The sequence below is a fragment of the Amia ocellicauda genome, chromosome 3, assembly GCF_036373705.1.
Source record: "Amia ocellicauda isolate fAmiCal2 chromosome 3, fAmiCal2.hap1, whole genome shotgun sequence".
NCBI lineage: Eukaryota > Metazoa > Chordata > Actinopteri > Amiiformes > Amiidae > Amia > Amia ocellicauda.
The window spans coordinates 53,742,009-53,765,775 of NC_089852.1; the positions used below are offsets into that span (position 1 = coordinate 53,742,009).

Genomic DNA, 23,767 nt, shown 5'->3' on the forward strand with positions numbered 1-23,767 from the left:
TTGAGGGAACTCAAAAAGATGACATCATACAAAAAATAAACCAAATATCTTTGTTTGACTCCACTGCTGTAAAGCGAACTGAAGTCCTTGCTGAGGATTTGCTTGACCAAATGACGTCTGCAATAAAAAAGGCTAAATGCATTTCATTGGCTTTGGATGAATCCACAGACAACACAGACAACACACAACTTCTGGTGTTTGTCAGATTTTTTGATGAAGAGAAGGGAGAATTCTGTGAAGATGTGTTAGGCCTCACAGCCCTCCATGGACACACAAGAGGGGATGATATTTATGAAGCACTGATACAGATGTTGAGAGACAGAGAGATAGACCTGAAGCATGTTATTTCCATTGCTACTGATGGAGCTCCATGTATGACTGGAAGAGAGAGGGGATTAGTGGCACGCTTGAGAGCTCATCACCCTGACCTAATAGCATATCATTGCATAATTCATCAGATGGTTTTGTGTGCCAGTCTTGAAGAAAAGTATGCAGAGGTCATGACAACAGTAATGAGACTTGTAAACTTTTTGAGGGCATCATCTGCTCTGCAGCATCGCTTGTTGCGCTCATTCCTAACAGAGGTGAATGCAGAATTTGATGATTTGCTCCTTCACAACAATGTCCAGTGGCTTAGTAAAGGCAAGGTACTGGAGCGCTTTTGCACATTACGGAAAGAGTTGGAAACCTTTCTGTTGGATCAGAAGAGTGCAAAAGCAAAACAATTTGTGGAATTTATGCAGAATGAAGAAAAAATGGAAATTGTTGCATTTTTATCTGACATTACCTCCCATCTCAATGATCTGAACATGAAGCTCCAGGGCAAAAATAACACAGTGTGTAACCTCACATCAGCTGTCTGTGCCTTTCAGAAGAAACTGGAGCTGTTCAAGTGTGACTTACAGCAGGACCTGCTTCACTTCCCAAAGCTTTTAAATCAAACAGCAGGAACACATCATCATCACAATCATGCTGAATTCCTGGACAAGCTGATAAAAAATTTCCAAACTCGCTTTGGAGATTTCCCTCTGGGAAAACAAGTCTTACTATGCATGGAAAATCCATTCCTTGTCAAAAACATCGCAGAATTTTCAACTGAAGCCCTGAAAATCTGCCCATGGGCTAGTGCTGCTTCTCTTCAATCAGAGCTAATTGAGCTTCAGGAAAACCTTGCACTGCAGGAGTCTCTCTGTGACCCTACCACCTTCTGGACTAAGATGGTCCCTGCAGCAGGTGTCCCTTCCTTGCAGAAGGTGGCCCTTCAAATTCTCACCATGTTTCCCTCAACATATTGTTGTGAGTCTGCCTTTTCAACCATGAATATGGTGAAAAACAAATACAGGAGCACCCTCAGTAATGAACACTTACATCAGTGCCTCCGCCTGGCCCTCACACCTTTTATGCCCAAGTTTAAAGAGCTGGTGGCACAAAAAAGGTGTCACTTTTCACACTAATAAGGCCAGACCACATCACCTTTTGTACATAGTTTGAACGTTTTGTGGGATTTACCACCTTTTTTGTTGGAGTTCTGTTTTTGGATTTTGACTATCACTGTTCCGGACCCTGGACACAAGGAAAATTTGGTGAGTGGACCTTTTAGGTTTCTAATTGAGTACCCCTGCTCTAAATGGTGGAACGACCTTCCCACCGAAGTTAAAACAGTAGAGTCCTTGACCTCATTCCGGCGCTTACTCAAGACATATCTTTACCGACAGTACTTATAATATTAGTCCTTTTAATCCCTGTTATATGGCACTTCACAGAGTTTTATAATGCTTCTTGCGTTTCTGATTGTTTCCTCCTTGCTCCCTTTCCTGTAGCCCTTGACCGTGACCCTACATCTTGACAGCACTTAGCTTTAACCATTCAGGATGTAGGACCTCACTTACTGTACTTGCCTGTGTAAATTGTAAATTGGAAGTTATAAAATGTATTATATTTTGAATTGCTATGTTTTATGTAAATTTAATTTGTAATGATTGATGCCTTTACCGAACTGTATTTTTGCACTTTGTTTTGCACTTATGTTGTAAGTAGCCCTGGATAAGGGCATCTGCCAAGAAATAAAAATAATAATAATAATAATGCGGCCGATCATCTGCAGAAGATACTTGTCAGTCATTTTGTATGTTGCCAATTGTCTTTCTCATTTATAAAATAAGGCTGGAGAAAAGAGAAGATACTTGTCAGTAATGTTTTATGTGGCTAATCACCTCTCTCATATATAAAAGTAAGGCGGGAGGAAAAACGAAGAGGAGGGAGGAAACAAATATGTCCTGGGCCCCATTCCTCCTACCTGGTTTAATTAATTCAGGCTAATCAGCCAGATTCAGTTAATACAATAATTTAAATCTCCTATGGCCATTTACTCAGTTGGACTTTAAACTTGCTTTGAGGAATGGAAAAAGACACTTCTGTCAAATTATCCTAAAAGTTATCTGGCTAACTCAGTTAGCAGCTACAAGGAATGTGGTCCTGCTGTGTTTCTTTCTAAGAATTGCATTGATGTTAGTAAATGGATAGCTAGTAGTTTTGAGGTTGTTAATCAGGAGAGGCAACTGTAAAGCAGGATGTTATTCTTACAATTGGATGGGTTTTATCAATTGTATGTTATTTTTACAATCAGATGGGTTTCAATAACTTGTATATTATTTTTACAATAATTCGCTATATATATTTATTTAAAAGCAATCAAAGTTAGTTTTAGGCAAGGCTAGTTTGATAGGACAAACAAAACGATGTGGTTATTTTTATTTTACTTTATTGTATTTATGTATTTTATTTTGCTATAGATTTGTTGTATGTTTACCACTCTGTAAAGCGCTCTGTGGCTACCCTGCGAAGGGCGCTATACAAATAAAAATTGATTGATTGATTGATTGGTTATGCCTAAAATTAAATTTTGACAAGTTGAGTTTTGACCCTCACTGTAAACACTTTACAGGGAAGTAAAATTGTCTAAGTACACTGTATAGAGCTCCTGTAGGCTAATCTCATATCCCAAACCAGACCTACAGTACTTGTTAATATAGAATGCAAACATGCCAGCCCTTGTGCCAAATCACTTCTGACATCAGAAATAAACACTGTGCAAACAGAGAACTTAAGTCACATTAATGGTAATGAGTTTGAATTGTATACTGTATGACAGATAGCTAAGTATATAGGTTATAAAACAAAAATAGCCTAATTTAAGTGTTTCTTAAAGCAATTACCATGCACGGTGCGTTGCTCACTTAATAGAAACAATAACTAATGTAAATATAGAAAATAGTTTTTGCAAAGTATAAACCCAGTGTTAACACAGAAATAAGAGGACTGATTTCACATTAATGAGGAACATCATACTTTTATTTACTGAAGATTAAAACATTACTGTTCACATAATACTGTATGTGTAAAGTGAATCCGGCACATGAGCTAAAATTAATACGTTCACGTATATTAACCAGAAGGTTTAATTTGGAATAGAAAATGTGCCTATAACCCAGCTGACACACAATGTTGCCGACGTAAATTACGTTGCTACAACGTTGTGTGTTAGCAGGGAACATATGTAATGAGGTGCATTTACATGATGTATTTCCACGCTAAACTCATGAAAGTAACATTAACAAGTTTCATGTTAGCTAACCAGCTACATGTCATCATATGGTCTTTCTTCTGGGATAGATGGGACCTGTACAAACTGGACAGTCTACATCTAAACAGAAGGGGGGCTAATGCATTGGGAAAGCGTATGTGCAGAGAAATTGAGAATCATTTAAACAAGGGACCAGGGGGGCAGGGAGCTCTGACAATGGGAGATGTTCCACCAAGGAAAGAAAACAAAGGGAACGTGCTAGTAGGAAGTCCTGAAATGTTTGTACCTCAATGCCACGAGTATAAGGAACAAGATGCTAGACTTAGAAGCCACAGTGCTGGCATGTGACTATGATGTTGTAGGAGTGACAGAAACATGGCTTACAGAAAATGATGGGGATGAATACAAGTTGGAAGGATACACACAGTTTAGGAGAGACAGGCAAAATCGAAGAGGGGGTGGGGTCGCATTATATGTGAAAAATGACATTGAGGTAGAAGAACTCAAATTAGATCCCAGTAACTAAACAGAATCTTTGTGGGTGAAACTTTTGAACAAGAGATCTGGAGGAATAGTGGTAGGAGTGTGTTGCAGACCACCCAACTTAGTTATTCAGAAAGATGTTGCATTGTACAGTGTAATCAGGACTGCATGTAGCATGTGGCTGTTATAATGGGGGATTTCAATTTCCCAAACATAGACTGGGAAAGCCCGGTTGGGACTACAGAAGCAGAAATAGAAATGGTTGAGATGGTAAATGACTGCTTTCTAACTCAATTTGTCAGGGAACCAACCAGGGAGAGTGCATGCATTGACTTGATCTTTTCAAATGACCAAGATAGAGTCAGAGGGACACTAGTTAGAGAACCAATGGCAAATTGATCACAATATGGTTAGCTTTGAGGCATTCTTTCAAAAAACAAGGTCCAAGTCTAAAACAATGGTCTACAATTTTAGAAAAGCAAACCTTGAAGGTATGAGGCGGCAATTAGAAGAGGTAGACTTGAGCACACTGGATACAGATTCAGTTGAAAATGGATGGTTATATTTTAAGAATATACTGTACTACTTTGTACCAAAACTTAGCAATTTGAGGACCAAAAAACATTGGCCAAATGGTTTAATAGAGGTATGCAAAAAAATATCAAGAGAATGAAAATGTTGTATAGCGCATACAAAAGGGATGGAGACTAAACAAAATAAATAGAATATGTTGAGCTGCAAAGAGATCTTAAGAAAGGGATCAGGAAAGCAAAGAGGGAAATAGAAAGAAACATAGCTCTTGGACCTAAAACGAATGCAAAGAGCTTTTTTCAATACTACAACAGCAAGAGGTCAATAAAGTGGAAGTGAAACAGCTAAAGGGCAAAAATGGAAGTATCTTGGAAAATTAACAAGATCTGGCAAATGTTCTAAATGAGTATTTCACAGAGGTTTTTACAAAAAAAAAAAAACAGATAACATGCCACACATTAACAACCAGTCCAGTCAAACCCTAAGAGAGATCAGGATAAATGAGGAGGAGGTACTAAAGGGACTAGCAGAGTTAAAAACAAACAAATCACTTGGGTCAGATGGTATATTTCCAACAATACTTAAAGAAATGAGGGAAATGATTTATAGGCTGCTAACTCAAATGTTCCAAATGACACTTAAAACAGGGGATGTGCCAATTGACTGGAAGACCGCAAATGTCATACCAATCCACAAGAAAGGGGACAAAACTGAGCCACGAAATTACAGACCAATCAGTCTCACCTGCATCACTTGTAAAATGTTGGAAAAAATTATTAGACAGAAAATAAAGGAGCATCTTAATGAAAACCATATTCTTGGAGATGGTCAACATGGGTTTAGATGAGGCGATCAGGTCTTACTAATTTATTGGAATTTTTTGAACATGCAACTGCAGCTGTAGATCACGTGAAAGCATATGATATGATATACTTAGATTTTTTAAAAGCTTTTGATAAGGTTCCACACCAAAGACTGATCCTCAAATTGTTAGCTGTAGGCATTCAGGGTAATATAAGTAGATGGATTATGAACTGGTTGATGTATAGGAAACAGAGGGTGTCGATTAGAGGAGTTGCTTCTAACTGGAGTGAAGTTAATGGAGTTCCACAGGGATCAGTATTAGGGCCTTTGCTTTTTCTAATCTATATTAATGATCTGGACTCTGGGATAGTTAGCAAACTTGGGCTTCAAGGCATTCAAAATGGGCTTCAAGGCATTCAAAACGGAAAACAGGAGACACTTCTTTACACAGAGAGTAGTCACAATCTGGAATAAACTACCCAGTGATGTGGTAGAAGCTGAAAGTTTGGGAACATTAAAAAATAGTCTGGATAGGATCCTTGGATCACTTATTAATTAACTTATTATAGTGATCACTCACTATATTAATGAACACCAAACGAGCACGATGGGTCGAATGGCCCCTCTCGTTTGTTAACTTTCTTATGTTCTTATGTTGTCAAATTTGCAGATAGGTGGCTCAGCAGATATAATCTTGGCAGCATAGGTTATTCAAAGGGACTTAGATAATATTAAGTTGTGGGCCGATACCTGCCAGATAAAATTCAATGTGGACAAGTGCAAGGTAATACATGCAGGTAACAAAAATCGCATGAAAAAGACCTAGGAGTCTATGTGGACTCACTTTCTCCATCCAAACAATGTGGGGAAGCAATAAGAAAGGCAAACGGCATGTTAGGGTATATTGTCAAAAGTGTAGAATTTAAAACAAGGGAAGTAATGTTAAGACTGTACAATGCACTAGTTAGACCTCATCTGGAATACTGTGTACAGTTCTGGGCACCACACTTCAAGAAGGATATTGCTGCTCTAGAGGCAGTTCAGAGGAGAGCAATTACCAGGTTTATTTCAGGTTTGAAGGGAATGCCCTACTTGGAGAGACTGAGGGAACTGAACCTTTTCACCCTGGAACAGAGGAGACTACGTGGGGACTTGATCCAAGTCTTCAAAATCATGAAGGGCATCGACCACTTCAAACCAGAGGAGCTTTTCCAGATCAGCAGGGACACACGCACCCGGGGACACAAATGGAAATTGGGCTTCAAGGCATTCAAAACGGAAAACAGGAGACAATTCTTTACACAGAGTAGTCTCAATCTGGAACAAACTCCCCAGCAATATGGTAGATGCTGAAAGTTTGGGAACATTTAAAAATAGACTGGATAGGGTCCTTGGATCACTCAGTTATTAATGGACACCAAACGAGCACGATGGGTCGAATGGCTTTCTCTCGTTTGTAAACTTTCTTATGTTCTTAAGTTAATGTGTTAGCTATCTCATTATTACTATAATAAAAACATTTAAATAAAAAATAACGAGTGTGGTGTCATGTGCAACTTTAACTGTATAATATTTAATTATAATCAAAAGTAACGTTCACAAGTTATCTTAGCTAACCGGCTAGTTACAGGTCATCATATGTATCCTAACTTCTGTCTTACCAAAGCTAATGCTTTTTAAAAATAATAATAATACAAAATGAATTTTAAAAAAGCAAGTGTCATGTAATGTGCATTGTTATCATAATAGTATATCATATTACATTATATATTAAACAAATATTGTCAAGTTACATCACTGGTAACTGACATCAAATTACATGTTTACACAAGATTGTTCATCTCCCTCCTCCTTCAAGCACTTACAAGGAAATTAAGAAGGTGATTGGCCACATAAAAAATGATTGACAAGTATCTTCTGCAGGTGATTGGCTACATAAAAAGTGATTGACAAGCATTTTCTGCAAAGAGATTGGCTGCGTACAAAATGATTGACGGTTACTTCTCCCACATTCCAATGTCTCTTGGTCTGCAGCAATACCCTACTCACTAATTCAGCTGAGAGAAAACTACAGATTGATTTAATTCCAGTTTTTGACAGAGGTGGTGTATTTAAACTTGACAGTCACTCCTTTGATATTTACACTGGAGAAAAAGATTCTCAAAGTTGTCCACAATTGACAGATTGATTAATAAACAAAATCTGTTTCAATTAAGCAAATCATTGGTGCAATTTAGTGATTCAAAGCTCAGTTGAACTGGAACACCTGTGGACATATCAACCAAGCTTGAATTTTTTTTTTTTAAATAACAGTTTGTCCAAACTTACAACATTGAGTTGTCAATGCTGTGTCCATATTTGCAATTTTGGAAAGCACTCGGAAGACACCTATATAACAACCTTAAATTCTAAAGGATAACAACCCTAAATATAGCCATGACACTTGAGGTTAGGTATACCTTAAAAGCCAAGTATATGTTTTATTAACTACACTATTGTGAGATAATTGCCATTAGGAATTAAACTCTTGTGTATTTATATTCTTTATGTACATCACTTGGTATCTTGTAATCAGTAGTGGTTTTAACCAAACCACACCTACCTTTCACCAAGTTTATATACACTCACCTAAAGGATTATTAGGAACACCTGTTCAATTTCTCATTAATGCAATTATCTAACCAACCAATCACATGGCAGTTGCTTCAATGCATTTAGGGGTGTGGTCCTGGTCAAGACAATCTCCTGAACTCCAAACTGAATGTCTGAATGGGAAAGAAAGGTGATTTAAGCAATTTTGAGCGTGGCATGGTTGTTGGTGCCAGACGGGCCGGTCTGAGTATTTCACAATCTGCTCAGTTACTGGGATTTTCACGCACAACCATTTCTAGGGTTTACAAAGAATGGTGTGAAAAGGGAAAAACATCCAGTATGCGGCAGTCCTGTGGGCAAAAATGCCTTGTTGATGCTAGAGGTCAGAGGAGAATGGGCCGACTGATTCAAGCTGATAGAAGAGCAACTTTGACTGAAATAACCACTCGTTACAACCGAGGTATGCAGCAAAGCATTTGTGAAGCCACAACACGTACAACCTTGAGGCGGATGGGCTACAACAGCAGAAGACCCCACCGGGTACCACTCATCTCCACTACAAATAGGAAAAAGAGGCTACAATTTGCACAAGCTCACCAAAATTGGACAGTTGAAGACTGGAAAAATTTTGCCTGGTCTGATGAGTCTCGATTTCTGTTGAGACATTCAGATGGTAGAGTCAGAATTTGGCGTAAACAGAATGAGAACATGGATCCATCATGCCTTGTTACCACTGTGCAGGCTGGTGGTGGTGGTGTAATGGTGTGGGGGATGTTTTCTTGGCACACTTTAGGCCCCTTAGTGCCAATTGGGCACAGTTTAAATGCCACGGCCTACCTGAGCATTGTTTCTGAACATGTCCATCCCTTTATGACCACCATGTACCCATCCTCTGATGGCTACTTCCAGCAGGATAATGCACCATGTCACAAAGGTCGAATCATTTCAAATTGGTTTCTTGAACATGACAATGAGTTCACTGTACTAAACTGGCCCCCACAGTCACCAGATCTCAACCCAATAGAGCATCTTTAGGATGTGGTGGAACGGGAGCTTCGTGCCCTGGATGTGCATCCCACAAATCTCCATCAACTGCAAGATGCTATCCTATCAATATGGGCCAACATTTCTAAAGAATGCTTTCAGCACCTTGTTGAATCAATGCCACGTAGAATTAAGGCAGTTCTGAAGGCGAAAGGGGGTCAAACACAGTATTAGTATGGTGTTCCTAATAATCCTTTAGGTGAGTGTATTTAGGTTACATTTTGCCAACTGGAAAGAAGTATGTTTAAATCTTAACTGAACCTTATCAGTTTTAAAACTATTATGAATACAGTTAAGGCAAAGCTCCATGTGTGTTTGCATTAGCTTTATTCAACAGTAATGTGCTGATATAATCAAAAATACACATCACCAGCAAGGATACTACAGATCACTTCAGTACCTTCTCTCTCTCTCTCTCTCTCTCTCTCTCTCTCTCACACACACACACACACACACACACACACACACACACACACACACACACACACACACACACACACACACACACACTCTCTCTCTCTCTCTGTCTGCTTGTTTATTAGGTGTTTGGCATCAGAGAAGAACATTTTGAATGTTCTGAGAGGTTGGGGAAGAAAGACAAGTGATTGAGCTGGTACCAGGAATGAGAAGATCACTATCTGTTCTTCATTACTTATTGTTTTGTATTGTTTTTAACGTGAAAATTGTCATTGTCAAGGGAGAATGAAAAGAATATTTGAACAGCATCACTTTTTTTCAGCATCCCTTACTTGCAAATAGGGCCAAATGTGAAATTAATCCAGGCCTAAAGGAAGACTAAATAATGATATAAAGACAATCACACAACATATTCAATGTCTGATAATAAAGGATATAGGAAGATGCTATGAAGAACAAAATATACAATTATACTTTTAAAAAACAATAAAACTGCAAAGATATCATAAAAAGTAGGGTGTTGCTGAAGTAGGCTTGTATTCAGCAGCATGGAAATAACACTACTTTATAGTCAAAAGGGGGGTGGCAGTACATCACATTTTTTATTTTATATTTCATTAACATGTAACATGTAAGTTCTTTAAAGTACTTTATTTATTTTTATCCAATTTTCCCAAAGTACCGTTCTTAATCCAATTTATCTCTGTGTTTTCACTATTAGAAAAGTCCCCACTACTGTTAATGCTAACCCTTAATATAATAAGGCTTACTTGATGCACTTCACTTCATAATGTGGCACATTCCCAGACACTTGCAGTGGAATGGTCTGGTTTTGTTGTCCTGCTTCCAGCACCACTCTGTACAGGATCTCCTTTTCCACGGCATGTTTTGTGTTTGTCACTTCCGCATTTAGCACATATATAGATGAGAGGTCTGTCAACAGCAAAATTGTAAACATCAGAATCAGTGAAACAGCACTTTGTAATGGAAATGTGAATTAACATTCTGGACTTCCCATAACAAATTTTACTGTAGGGTAAATGTGTGAGGAAACCTCAGAAATAGGTAAAGTTACAGCATGAGGGATTGAACCCACAACCTTACAACATCAGTTAAATTATTCTTTAATATACAGTGAGTATTCATATGCAGGTTTACAGCTTTATCCCATTTTAATTCAATATTTTATTACTGTGTAACAGGAATCTTTCTAACCTAATTTACTGGATAAATGTTGTTGAGCATCTGCAAAAAGCAAAATGTATTAATTTGGGATAAAGATATTTAATCTTCATTTTGCCTCTCTGGAGTCATATAATTGTTTTACAATTATGTGCTTTTACATAACCATAACATTCACATTACTTTTACACAACACAATTGAACTGTGCCAAACCATCCTTGGCTGGTATCTAATGTTTTCATACAGAGTGTTCCCTGATAAATGCTTGCCATATTAAATGTACTCTTATTTTGGTGAAATTGAACCATTACCAAGTTTTTTTATATACATTATTTTCACAGTACTTAAATATTTGTTTGTTTATGTGTATCCATCCATCCATCCATTTTTGAAACTGCTTATCCTGGTGAGGGTCACAGGGAAGCTGGAGCCAATCCCAGCAGGCATAGGGTGCAAGACAGGAATACACCCAGGATGGGACACCAGGCCATTACTGGGCAACACACACACATACAAATATCTACAGGGCAATTTAGCATGGCCAATTAACCTAACCCACATGTCTTTGGACGGTGGGAAGAAACCAGAGTGCCCAGAGGAAACCCACATGGACACAGGGAGAACATGCAAACTCCACACAGAACGACACACCAAGTTGGGACTTGAACCCAGGACTCATGACTCATAAAATAGAAAAAAAACATACAGGACTATTTAAAAAAAAAAATAAAAAAAAATAAAAAAAAAAATATATATATATATATATATATATATATATATATATATATATATATATATATAGTTATAAATTGATTTGCATGTTAATGAGGGAAATAAGTATTTGATCCCTTATCAATCAGCAAGATTTCTGGCTTCCAGGTGTCTTTTATACAGGTAACGAGCTGAGATTAGGAGCACTCTCTTAAAGATCTGCAGAATTGCACCGATCCCATTGGTGGAGCCACATGGAGTTTAGCCAATCACAGACTGACTAGAAATAACAAATCCTACCCTCCTGTCAATCTTCATTACAGCTAAGCTGAAAGAGGGCCAATCAACAGTACAGGCTTTACAATAACATCAATATATACTTGTTCATTATTAATAAACTTTAATAACATATGTTTTTTAGCTGAATTCAGAACAGGTTAATTCATGTATTCAAAATAAACATTGTCATCAAATGGATTGCATTAAACATTAACATCTTAATTTTCCCATAAAAAAACATTTAATAAGATTGATCACACTATTTTCTATACTAATAACTGTCTAAGAGATTCAGAGTAAATATTTGGATTTATTTATAAAACAAAACACAACTGTATTAAGTCAACAATATAAAATAAGTTTTCCCATATAATTTCTTATTTAGCCTATTGGTCTCATATCTCCTCTTTAGCTCTGCATTTTTCGATTTTTTGTTTACACTGACAAAGTATTTGGTATGGACAGGTTAATACTAATGTACAATCACATCTGTATGCCGAAAGTTCCTGTTAATTTTAAACACAATCTTTTGTGTAGAGCACAACTGAGGGCATACTTTGCTTTCTGGGGTTACGGATATGACTATTTGACAAGTCATCATACTTCTCCCAAGTGAAATCATGCCTTTTACAATATACAATATAGTGGCCAAGTACGAATTTGCTGGCAGGTTGGCAAAAAGCAATGATGCCTCTAATTGTGAATTTCTCCCCATTTAAATGAATATTGTGTGGAAATTCAGACAGTCGACATTTGAAGATGTCTTTGGCTGTGTTTATGTCTTTGTACCCCATGTCAGTGTCAATAAACAGATGCTGTCCAGTGGTGAAGGTGTGGGTCACAGTCCCATTACAAGGAACAGGATCAATTAATTGCACTTCTACTGGCATATTCTCAACATCCCAAACTTTTTCCAGGCACTTAGTTTGTCTAAGATTAAGTGGTTGCTTAACTGCTTCTTCTAGCCCTGTAACTCCTCTCTCCTTTAGTGTATTCCGTGCAACTCCATCATGTCGAGAACACTATGTTGATGAGCACTGACTCTTGGCTTCCATACTAGGCAGTGTCATGAATGATTTTGAAATGATTGTTGAAATATGACATTCAGATCTAACCTGATGTAAACCTGACTTAATTTCAACAGCACCAAAGATATCTCTCAGGATTTTTGCTCGAAGACTATACTCATCTTTCTGGATGCCCCTTTGAGCCATAGTCTTCACTAAATATTTCAACTTTATCTGTCAGCTGATTGATGTAGTTACTGTAAAACGCACTGTCACAGAAAGCACAGCACAGACATTGACAAAATGCATCAAATGCACAGCTATTTAATACACTCACAGTGTCTCCACACACCTTTGTTGGGGGTAACACTCTGTTGCTGCCATTTCTCAGGATGCCTACTTTTTTACCAGAAACAGATGGATCTGTGTGCAACCACTCAGTACAAGGGGACAGGTATGATGATTTCCTTTGATTTTTTGGTGGATCAGCAAGTCCTCTCCAATTTTCTACACAGCTATCATTTGGTGGATACACAATTTCCTCACTTATTTTTTCTTGTTCTTGCAACTTTTCCAATGCTGTTGTATTCTTATCTTCAAGGGAGTCTGTAATTGGTAACTCATAGGAGCTTTCACCCAAGACAGTATTCTCATAGTCTTGAGAAGCATGATTTGCAACAGAAAGCCTCATAATTCCTTCTATGGATGCCAAGTATTGAATAAGGAACCTGTCTACTCTCATTGGCAAAGTTTCATATTTCAAGACACAGTGTTTTAAATTCTTGAAGTCTGTTTCGACACTGGCAGAACTTGCTGTAATGTTCACAGTTTTGAATAGTGGAACCATTTATGGCAGTCCAGAGTGGGAGGTAGCAAGAAAGCCTTTTAATGTGAGGAACAATCTCAGGTAGAAAATGCAGATTAACTCTGTCTCCGGTATCTACAACAAGCAACTTGCTTTCCTCACATATTTTTGTTACCCACTCTCTCAGTGGTGTTAAACATACATCAGTGGCACTACTTGGCTCTCGGTCTTTCACAGCATCTTCTTGAACCTCTTCAGCAGGCAGAGCTACACATCCATCTGCTATCCTTTTTTTCAGAAAGATCTTGCATTTCTCAGAAATGATGGGCTTTCCTGCTTCATTGCCTTCTGTTTCACTTAGAGCTACAATGACAATTGCCTTAATGAGCTCTCTTGCATCATCCAATGACACAGATTGAATCAGCTGTGCACCTTATGTAAAATACATTGATTAATGTACATCTTCAAATCTGGGTATGGTGTGAAAGCCGCACACTGTTTCTTTTGGCAGTGGAGCACCTGCACAAATCCAATCTATAAGCCAAGATGTCATGCCTCTCTGACAATATCTGAACTACTGGGACCTTCATTGCATTCTCATTGTTGCCTGGTATTAACACCCCTTCATACAAAAATATGTGGCCAGACATACCTTGAGGTCGTTTAAATTTTTTCACAAGGGAGCCTGTAGCATCAAAAGCTAAAACTGTAGAGTGTATTTAAGATTGTGTCTTGTATACGTGCATTTGAGATGTAGTCCAATAGTGAGTAAAGTATTTGTCAAGCCCAATATCACATATGCTGCCAAAGTAGGGAGCTGAATTATTCATATACTGTACAGAGATAAGAGGATCCGTATTAAAAACCTCCCTGTCAGTTTGCATTTGCTTAGTGTCCATGCACCTCGTCTTAGGACATTATATTCACACTGATTCATCTGTAAATTAAAACCATATTACCTATTGTTTTTTACCTTGACAGTCCTACAGTGTTTGCCTATTTATTTATTTTTTATCTTAAATTTCCTCACACCAGAGCACAATTAGAAGTATTATCAGTGCCTTCCCTCTTTGTGCTTGTTCATCACTGGGCATTCATTCATCTGAATAAAATAAAAAATGTAGTAATCATACATAACATGTCAAAAATTAGTCAATAAATATTGAAATAAATAAATAGAAGCTTAACTGATAAATATAAGAAGGTTCAACCTTAGGTAGCATGTCTTGCAGTCAGGACACATGCTGCACATAAAGCAGACCCCAATATTAACAATTACTTCCCTGTTGATGTTTACACCTCCTGTCCCAACATGCACCTCCATAAACGGAAGCGGTAGGGCTTCATGCATAGTCTATAAATAGCACTAAAATTAGATATTTCTCAAATAATTTCCTAATTTTGTATGCATACAATATACATGAAAAATAAATACTGCAGTTGATAAGCATATATTGTATTATTATTAAATTATATTACACAAATTCCAACGGGGTTACTCAAGTGTATCCAAGAGTATTCTAGGAATCTACGGTATTTGTTTTTCATACAATTGCTTCTATTAATTTAATTATAATTTCATTGCGTTATATTTTATAAAGCATAATAACTGAAACATTGTTTTAATCGGCACAAAGCAGCACAGACGTAGCACAAATGAAAGAGAGGTGTTTGGTTTGAATCGGTTGTGGTGGTGGGGCTGAGTGACGTCACTCGTGTAATAAATAATCATCAATAACTTTAAAACCATAATAGTTAAAACATTAGTTTCAACGGCACAAACCGGCACAAACGTAGCACAAACGAAAGAGAAGTGTATGGTTTGATTCTGTTGTTGTAGGGGGGCTGAGTGACGTCACTTACCGAAAATAAATACATGTTAATATCTTCAAAACCAAAGCAGCACAAGCGTTTATTTCAACGGCACAAACCAGCACAAACGTACTGTAAGTGGGGGGGCCAACTTCACAGAGCTAGACTAGACAGATTCAGAATACGTTTATTGACATTTTATGGGCTGTACAGGCAAATAGTTTGTTCCTGAATTTGAGTTTCATCTTTCATGTACTGTCACTACTGTCATGTACTGAGTTTGTAGATCTGATTACAGGGACATTAAGGACATAATCACCATTGCAAAATAAGAAGTTGTTTTGCAAAGTAATCTGAAAACACTCAGACTTGCAATTTAATGAACTAGTTTCAAAGGGTTCGCATAGCAAATTGCCTTTCTACACTTTATAATATAAGAGAAGAGACTAGGGGCAAGACCAAATCCATACTTTAACCTACCTGCAGTTCACAAATACAAAACTGTACACTACTGTGATTTAATTTAAGTCAAATTCAGATACAAGTTTGTAATTTGCGATTTGCAGGTAGGTATTTTTTTTGGTCAAGTTTTAAAAATAACCAACTGTTTCTGAAAATCACATTTACATTTCTCATCCTTCACATTTCTAATCACTGTGTACAATGTATGTGCCAGGTTCCAATCCAATTTACATCTTATCCTTTAATATCAATGTACTTTTTTCTGAATCAATATTTCTTTTTAGAAATCTGCCCTAACAAAGTCTGAAACCTGCCAATAATACACCACTTGGTAGGCTGTCACTTAATACTATAATGTCTGTCATGGTGAACAGACTGGGTGGAAGGGGACCAAGGTGCGATGAGGACACAGTTCATGTGGGGGGTCGAGAACCGGCAGACAGGTGTAACAGAGGCAGTCCAATAAGTCAAAAGAATGAGCAGAGCTCAAATCACAAGCAAACAGGGCAATGCAGGGAATCCAAGGTAGTGGTCAGAAAAAATAGGCAAAAGGTTGGGTATCCAGAGAACAAGGCAAAACAGGAAATCCAAAAGGCAATGGTCAAAAACACAGTGGAGATTTAGGTCAGGTATAAGGCTCAGAAATGTTGCACAGGCAAACAATGACTTCGCAATGAGGTAAGGCTTGGTGGGGTTTAAATGCACACCGTTGATGAGTGGGAAGATCTGGAACAGGTAGATGATTCAATAATACAGGGCTAGAATGCCATGAAAGAGGTAAAGGGTGACATCTGGTGGTGAACTTGGGGATTTCAGGCCAAAAGCGTGACAAATACACCGGAACAACATGAGATTGTAAATACAGGTGCCACTAGCCAATTGCGAATGGATCCATTCTAAATAGGTGTGTAACTTAAGCAGCACCTAAATTGTACTCATTCTCTTTATGTTTCTGACTCTTTGTGTTGTCCTCCTTAAATCTGTTTGGGGAAAGTTTTAATACCTGAGATGTTAACATTGATTAAGGGTCAAGTTCAAAATATTAAAAATCTTGAGTAAAATTACATATAGCAGTTTTTACCTTAACTGGTGTAATGATTTCAATGTGTTAATGTAGTTTGCTAGTTAATATAGCACAGGACTTACAATAAACAGGCAGGGATATTGTTTTCACTTCATGCGTTGAATTTTTGGGGTGGGTTATCACACAGGAGATGTTTTCTCCCTCGTGAAGATTTGGCAGGAAGCGGTAGATGCTGGTAACTGTCTCTGTATCATTGTCCTTTTCAACAATTTCCCTAATGTCTCCCAGGTTGATTCCAAGCCACGTGATAGTAGCAGCTGGTCTACCTTTAACTGCTTTGCATTTGACCTCGCGAAACTCTGTTTCATTTTCACAAGTCATGTTGGTTTCAATGGTCATGTCTGGGACAACTAAGAAAGACAAAGACAAAAAAATGGCACATGGTTAATGTTCACAGCATGTGGAGTCTCCATTTAATAATACATTCAGTATTAAGAATAAAAGAAAAAAGTAGGGTAGGCTAGATTTATGTGCAGGCATTGAGACGTTCAATCTGACAGTTTAAAAAGTCTTGACTTCACTGGTTTAATCTGGACTGGACTGTGTCAAAGCTGACTCATGCTGGGATTCGCCATGGGGTGACACACAACTGTATGAGCAGCAGTGGATTTTGAATAGGGTGGCCGAGGGGGGGACACAGACCCAAATTAGAGGGACCATCCTTTCAATATAATTATGATGGTTTAACACATTAAATTATTCATCTTAGGTTTGGTACAAAAAAATCATAATTCCATTCCAAAAGACTAATTACAGTGTTTGCATTGAAGGTTAAGATTTTATATGAGGGTATTAGCATACATTAATAAATGTTGTCATCTATACCCTAACAACTTAGTCAGTAAAGATTAATCAAGATGCAGCTGTCATTCTACTCTCCATGCACCCATTATAGTTGTATAGAATGAGTAATGGATTAAGTTATTCAAGCACGTACAGTTGTTTTAATAACCAATTCCTATATAGCCTATATCCCTTTGCAAGTAAGGTTAGGCCAGCTAGCTTTAGAGTCACCCTTAGAAATAAGAATATTGGCACTGTCAAATTATATCTTAAACTTAGTTTATACTATGTAAATAATGGGTAAACTGTAAACAAATTATAGTTAATTAAATATATATATATTATACAGATTAGGAGGTAGGAATTAGTTATAAAGGGATTTACACATACTTTTAGCTGGGAGTAGGATCCGATTGTTGGAACAATTTTAGCAAGTTTTCAATACAGTTTAGATGAGAAAATGGCTCACTGTAACACAAGATCACATGTAGACAAGCAGAAGCAAAGACAACTATACGAATATACTAAGCTAACTCAGCCTTTTATTTGTTTATAATTTGACACAAAATAATAAGAGTTTTCCCCTTATTCCTTTATTACGAGGACGTTAAGTTGCTACATGGAATTAAAATGCTTGAATAATTTCACTCTCATAATCACAATAATAAAGTATATGTAAAATATCTTAAAATGTATCCTTCCGTTATACTTAGAAATTGTAGACAGGTGGAAACACTGGGGTACATTCATGAGGGGTTTTACACCGATTTGCTATTTCAGACACTTGCGTCACTGCAGATACAATTTATTATGAATGTGCTTTGTGGATAATTTTTTATTCATTTTGTGGCTCCTTTTTTAACTTTTATTCATGTTAAAAATAGTCAGATATAAATTTGGTGTAATGTAAAACCCTTGATGAATATAGGATAGTGTTGATTATGAATTTGATTAGGCTAGCATTGATTATATAGGAATAATCATTGATTGTGAATGCAGCTTGTTTTGGGGATATTTGTGTGTTACTGTCGCATGATCTTGGGTGTTGTTAATGCCGTTATGGTTTGATAGAAAATTGTGCTTATTCAAGGCTGTGATGATGGTCCCAAATCATCACTGCTACATTGTTGCATTTTCCCTGTGGCCAGACACCGCAACATTGTTACCACCTGTACTCTGCTGACGGTGCCGCATTTATGAAAGAGGCGGAAGAAACTATTTCTGACTTGTTCAGTAACAAACAATATTCAATTTCTGTCCAATCTGTATTGTCGCAATAACTCGTTATCATCGCCCCACTGTAACATGTCTTTCCTTTCACGGAAGGTGAGCTCAGTCATCTTTTCATTGCTGCCATCTCTCAACTCCTAACTAGTTAGGGGACCTCGTAGGGTCTCCTAAATATTGGTCGAGTTAGGAGTACTTTTCATTTAAAGAATCTTTATGAATAGCTTTTACTTCTAAGAGTAAAAGTAGGAGCACACTGACGTCACTCTCAGATATTTCAGGCACTTAGGACTGATTTACTACTCTCAGACGCTTTATGAATACGGGCCCTGATCAGTTCTTCCACAAGTGTTGTTGATCCCACCTTTTTAATTTGATCAACTTGACTAATGATCAATCAGACCTCTGAAATTCTGAGGGGGGCACTGGGGTGGCCAATCAGATTTCAGGGGGGATCGTGGCCACCCTGGGCCACCTCCAAGACACGCCTCAAGTGTTACTGATTTCAAACAGAATTCAAAATGACATCATCACTGCATTGGGCACCTACTTCAGGAGGGAAATACAAAAGGAAGTCAAAGATTCAGAAATCTATTCCATCTTGTTAGACGACACCATCGATGTCCCTCTCCCAATGAACAAGTTGTTGTGTGATTCATAAATGAAATGGAAATAAAGGAAATATGCATTCAGGTTTGCAATGTAGACACATCCACAGGCCTACATTCTCCCTCTTCTCCAAGAGAATGGCTTAGAATTGAAGAACATGTGTGGCCAAGGCTATGACGGGGCAGCCAACATGAGTGGCATGTACAAGGGTCTTCAAGCCAGGATCCGCACACACAATGAGAAGGCCCTGTATGTTCACTGCAAAACACACTGCCTGAAACTTGTTCCTGTCCAGTGTTGGTTTTGTGACATTCTTCAACCTGGTTGAGAAGTTGTATGTTGCCTTTTGAAATGCCAGGAGTCTGTGTATCCAAAGCAGCGTGTTGTGGAGCTGCAGAAGCTCTTTGACACTCGCTGGGTCTGCAGAGAAAGAGCGCTGAAGGTTCAGAAGGTTCTGAAAGCTGTACAGACATCAGTGAGAGTGATCCACCTGACTTGGCCACTGGGGATGCAAAGATGTATCTGGATACCATCAACTTAAATTATTTTTCTGCCTGGAAGTCACCACCCCTGTCTTCCAAATAACTGCACTGGTCTCAGATGCTCTGAAGCAGAAAGATCTGGACCACTCCACTGCCTACAAAGTCATAGCTGGAGTACTGGACACCCTGAAAACAGTGAGGTCTGAGGAGAAGTTCAAGACCATATTTGAGAATGCATCTGACAAGGCAGGGAGCTTCAACATTCCTATAACCACAGTAGAGCCTGGTCAGGAAAGGAAGCTGCTCAAATCTGTGGAGGAATAAGAACATAACAACATAAGAAAGTTTAAAAATGAAAGGAGGCCATTCAACCCATCATGCTTGTTTGGTGTCCATTAATAACGAAGTGATCCAAGGATCCTATACAGTCTATTTTTTAAGTTTACAGCTTCAACCACATCACTGGGGAGTTTGTTCCAGATTGTAACAACTCGAAGTGTCTCCTGTTTTCTGTCTTGAATGCCTTGAAACACAATTTCCATTTGTATCCCTGGGTCCGTGTGTCCCTGCAGATCTGCAAAAGCTCCTCTGGTTTAATGTGGTCTATGCCCTTCATGATTTTGAAGAATTGAATCAAATCCCCACATAGTCTGCTCTGTTCCATTGTGAAAAGGTTCAGTTCCTTCAGTCTCTCAGAGTAAGACATTCCCTTCTACCAGATACTACTACATCAATGTGTACTACACATTCTTGGACAAAATGGCGCAGGAACTCCACAGGCATTTCAAAGGGGATGACAGTGGAACGCCTACTGACAGAATTGTCCAGTCCTTCCCTTCCTTTACAGTTCCTACCAACTGGGTAAACAGCACAGATCCTGAAGCTGACTTCTATGAGGAGGAGGAAAAGCTGAAATCAGAGCTAAAGTTCTTTCACTCCACCTTCCCATATAAAAACAGCATGAAGGTGATGCTTGCCACACTGAAAGATAACAGGGGCCAGCTCATATTCCAAATCCCAACCCTGGTTAAGATGATTAAAACCTATGCTGCACTGCCAGTTTCTACAGCCACAGTGGAGAGGTCCTTCTCGAAGTTGAAAATAATCAAAAGCAAACTCAGAGAAGCCTCTGCAGAGCAGAGACTCTCCAACATCCTTCTGCTAGCCATTGAATGGGATATTCAAGTGAGTCACAGTGAAAAAGCGATCTGTTAATTTGTCATTGTTTTTCTTTATAATGTTTATTTTATCACAGTTTCAGGTGTTTTAGCTCTATGGGTATGTTTACATTGATTACTTCAGAGAAGAGAGATGTTTATCTATTCAGTTTTTCTTTTTTTTATTGTATTTATTAAAATTATTTATATTATTGCATGTGCTTTGTGACAGAGTTTTATGTTTTGTTATTCCTGTTCCTGGAATAAAGATAAACAACAATACTAAGGTGATGTCTGTGTGAATTTAAGCTGTAGTGAAGATGATACAATCTGTAGAGGTAGGTGTAGGGTGCCCCATTTTTTGCTTGAGACCCTGCCCCCCAGAATGTCTGTCCACGGCCCTGCCCTTTGGAGAATGCACGTATGCAGTTCACACTCCACTGCAGCCTACATGGCACTACCTGGAATAAAATAATCATGTAAAATAATAACAGTTCTGGGTGGTGAAATAAACTTTTTTAATTTCCTCAGTTTTGCTACAAATTCCTCAATGCACGTACAAAGGTCCTTAATTTGCTATGTTTTGGTACAAATTTCTCCTGAGAAATATAACCATCCATTTTCGACTGAATCTGTTCCAGTGTGCCCCAGTCTATCTCTTCTAAGTACTGCCTCATACCTTCAAGGTTTGCTTTTCTAAAATTGTAGACCATTATTTTTGACTTGGTCCTTGTTTTTTTAAAGTATTCCTCAAAGCTAACCCATATTGTGATCACAATGTCACTACTGTCCCTCTGACTCTGAATTTAGTTATTTCTGCATCTGTAGTCCCAACTGGTATTGGGAAACTGAAACCCTCAATTTTAACAGCCACATTTTTGCTACATGCAGGCCTGATTACATTCTACAATGCAACATCTTTCTGACTATCTGAATTAGTGTTGCATGGTATACCAGTACTGAAAAAGTAGTTTTGAAAATGATAGGTTGCAAATGCCACCCGGGTTATCTGAAAACGGAAACACTGCCCAAGGGGGAGGGGTCTCTGCGCACTTCTGTAGGAACCCGATTGAAAATGTCACTCTTTCAAAGCTGCCATTGGCCCCTGCGCACGTCACTCAAAACAAGTCACTTACCGCTTCCTGTTGTATAAAAGGTGACGTCTGCACAGGTTCGTCCTCTTTTGCTGGCTGCCAAGACTCCCACGCGACCTTGCAACTCTTGGGCAGTGCTTCCTTTTTCAGATAACTTGGGTTGCATTCGCAAACCTATTTTTATCTTTCAAGTCGGAAGCATTGCCCAAGGGGGAGGGGTTACTGTATAGTAAAACTGTCGCAAGGGAGGAGGCAGCGAGTTGATAAGGGAGCCTGCCCTGAGGTGTACCGCTAGGGGACCTTGGCAACAAAACTCCAGACAGTAATACCAGGGGCCCCATAGGGCGGCACCTGGGCTGCCCAGAAGCGAGGACCGCAGTCATGCTTTTACTGGGAACTGTCTACAATCAGCATATACAAAGTGGGGCTACAGAGGTTAACTCTTACACCCTCTGCTTACAATAGCAAGGCTGGCTGCTCTACTTGTGCAACTAGGAGCGAGGCTGTAATCTACTTGCACAAAGGGACACCCTGACATGAGCTCTCAGTTGGAAGAGGGAGAGACACATGTGTATGGAGGCAAATCTCTCTGGCGCCAGCATGGCAACGGAATTGAGGCGCAGTCCGAGGAACCGTCCCTGCTGAGTTGGCGTCAGGTGGCTCTTCTGTCAATTGACCCGAAGGCCCAATTCGGAGACGGCCTAGAATCAGGTTCCTGTGGCTCTGAACCTGCTCCCTTGAGTGAGAACAAAACAGCCACTCATCTAGGTAATTGAGGACGCAGACCCCCTGGCAATGCAAGGGGGCTAACACGACGTCCATGCAGTTTATGTGCATGGGGCTAGCGACAGGCCGATGGGGAGAACAGCAAGCTCTATCGCTCAGCCCTCGAAGGGGAAGCAGAGAAACTTCCTGTGCACCTGTGAAATGGGGATGTGAAAGTAAGCATCTTTCAGATCCACCGTGGTGAACCAGTCGCCGGGCTTGATTGCCTGGGACATGGTGCACAGGTTGAGCATCTTGAAGCGCAACACCTTGAGGTGGCAGTTCAGGCACCTCAGATCCAAGATGGGGCAGAAACCGACATCTTTTTTGGGCACTAGGAAGTATGGGTAATAGAATCCCTGGTTTAGAGATAAGAGATTAGAAATGGCAACAGCACTACCGAAACATTGTCCAGATTTGACATAAAGCACAACAATAGCATTTGACAGTGTGTCACCTTTTTTTTTAGGAAAGTATCGAAATTCATGACTTGGTATTGGTACCAACATTTTGGTATCATGAGAACACTAATCTGAATTGGGTGGTTTATGACACACTCCTACCACTAATCCTCCAAATATTTTATTCAGAAGTTGAACCCACAAAGATTCTGCTTCATTAGCAGTATCTAATTTGAGTTCTTCTGCCTCAATGTCATTTCTGATATATAATGCTACCCCACCACTACTTCGATTATGCCTGTCCCTCCAAAACTGTGTGTATCCTTTCAAACTTGAATTGATTGCGATCATTTTCTGTAAGCCATGTTTCTGTCACTCCTACAACATAATTGTCATGGTCCCCTAGCACTCCCCCTCTATCCCCACTAGGGGTCGCCAATTCCCTGCCTTTC

General features: G+C 38.8%; 1 protein-coding gene across 1 annotated transcript in view; it reads right to left on the minus strand.

The window, feature by feature from the left end:
- LOC136747244 (uncharacterized) overlaps positions 1–17,372 on the minus strand; it is a 35,478-nt gene extending 18,106 nt beyond the window's left edge. Inside the window, exons 1-3 of the mRNA XM_066700191.1 lie at positions 17,354–17,372; positions 16,860–17,147; positions 10,225–10,387 (exon numbers count right to left, since the gene is read on the minus strand). Of these exons, the coding sequence (XP_066556288.1) occupies positions 10,225–10,387; positions 16,860–17,147; positions 17,354–17,372 (470 nt within the window). The remainder of the gene's footprint in view (positions 1–10,224; positions 10,388–16,859; positions 17,148–17,353) is intronic.
- Between the last annotated feature and the right edge of the window lie 6,395 nt (positions 17,373–23,767).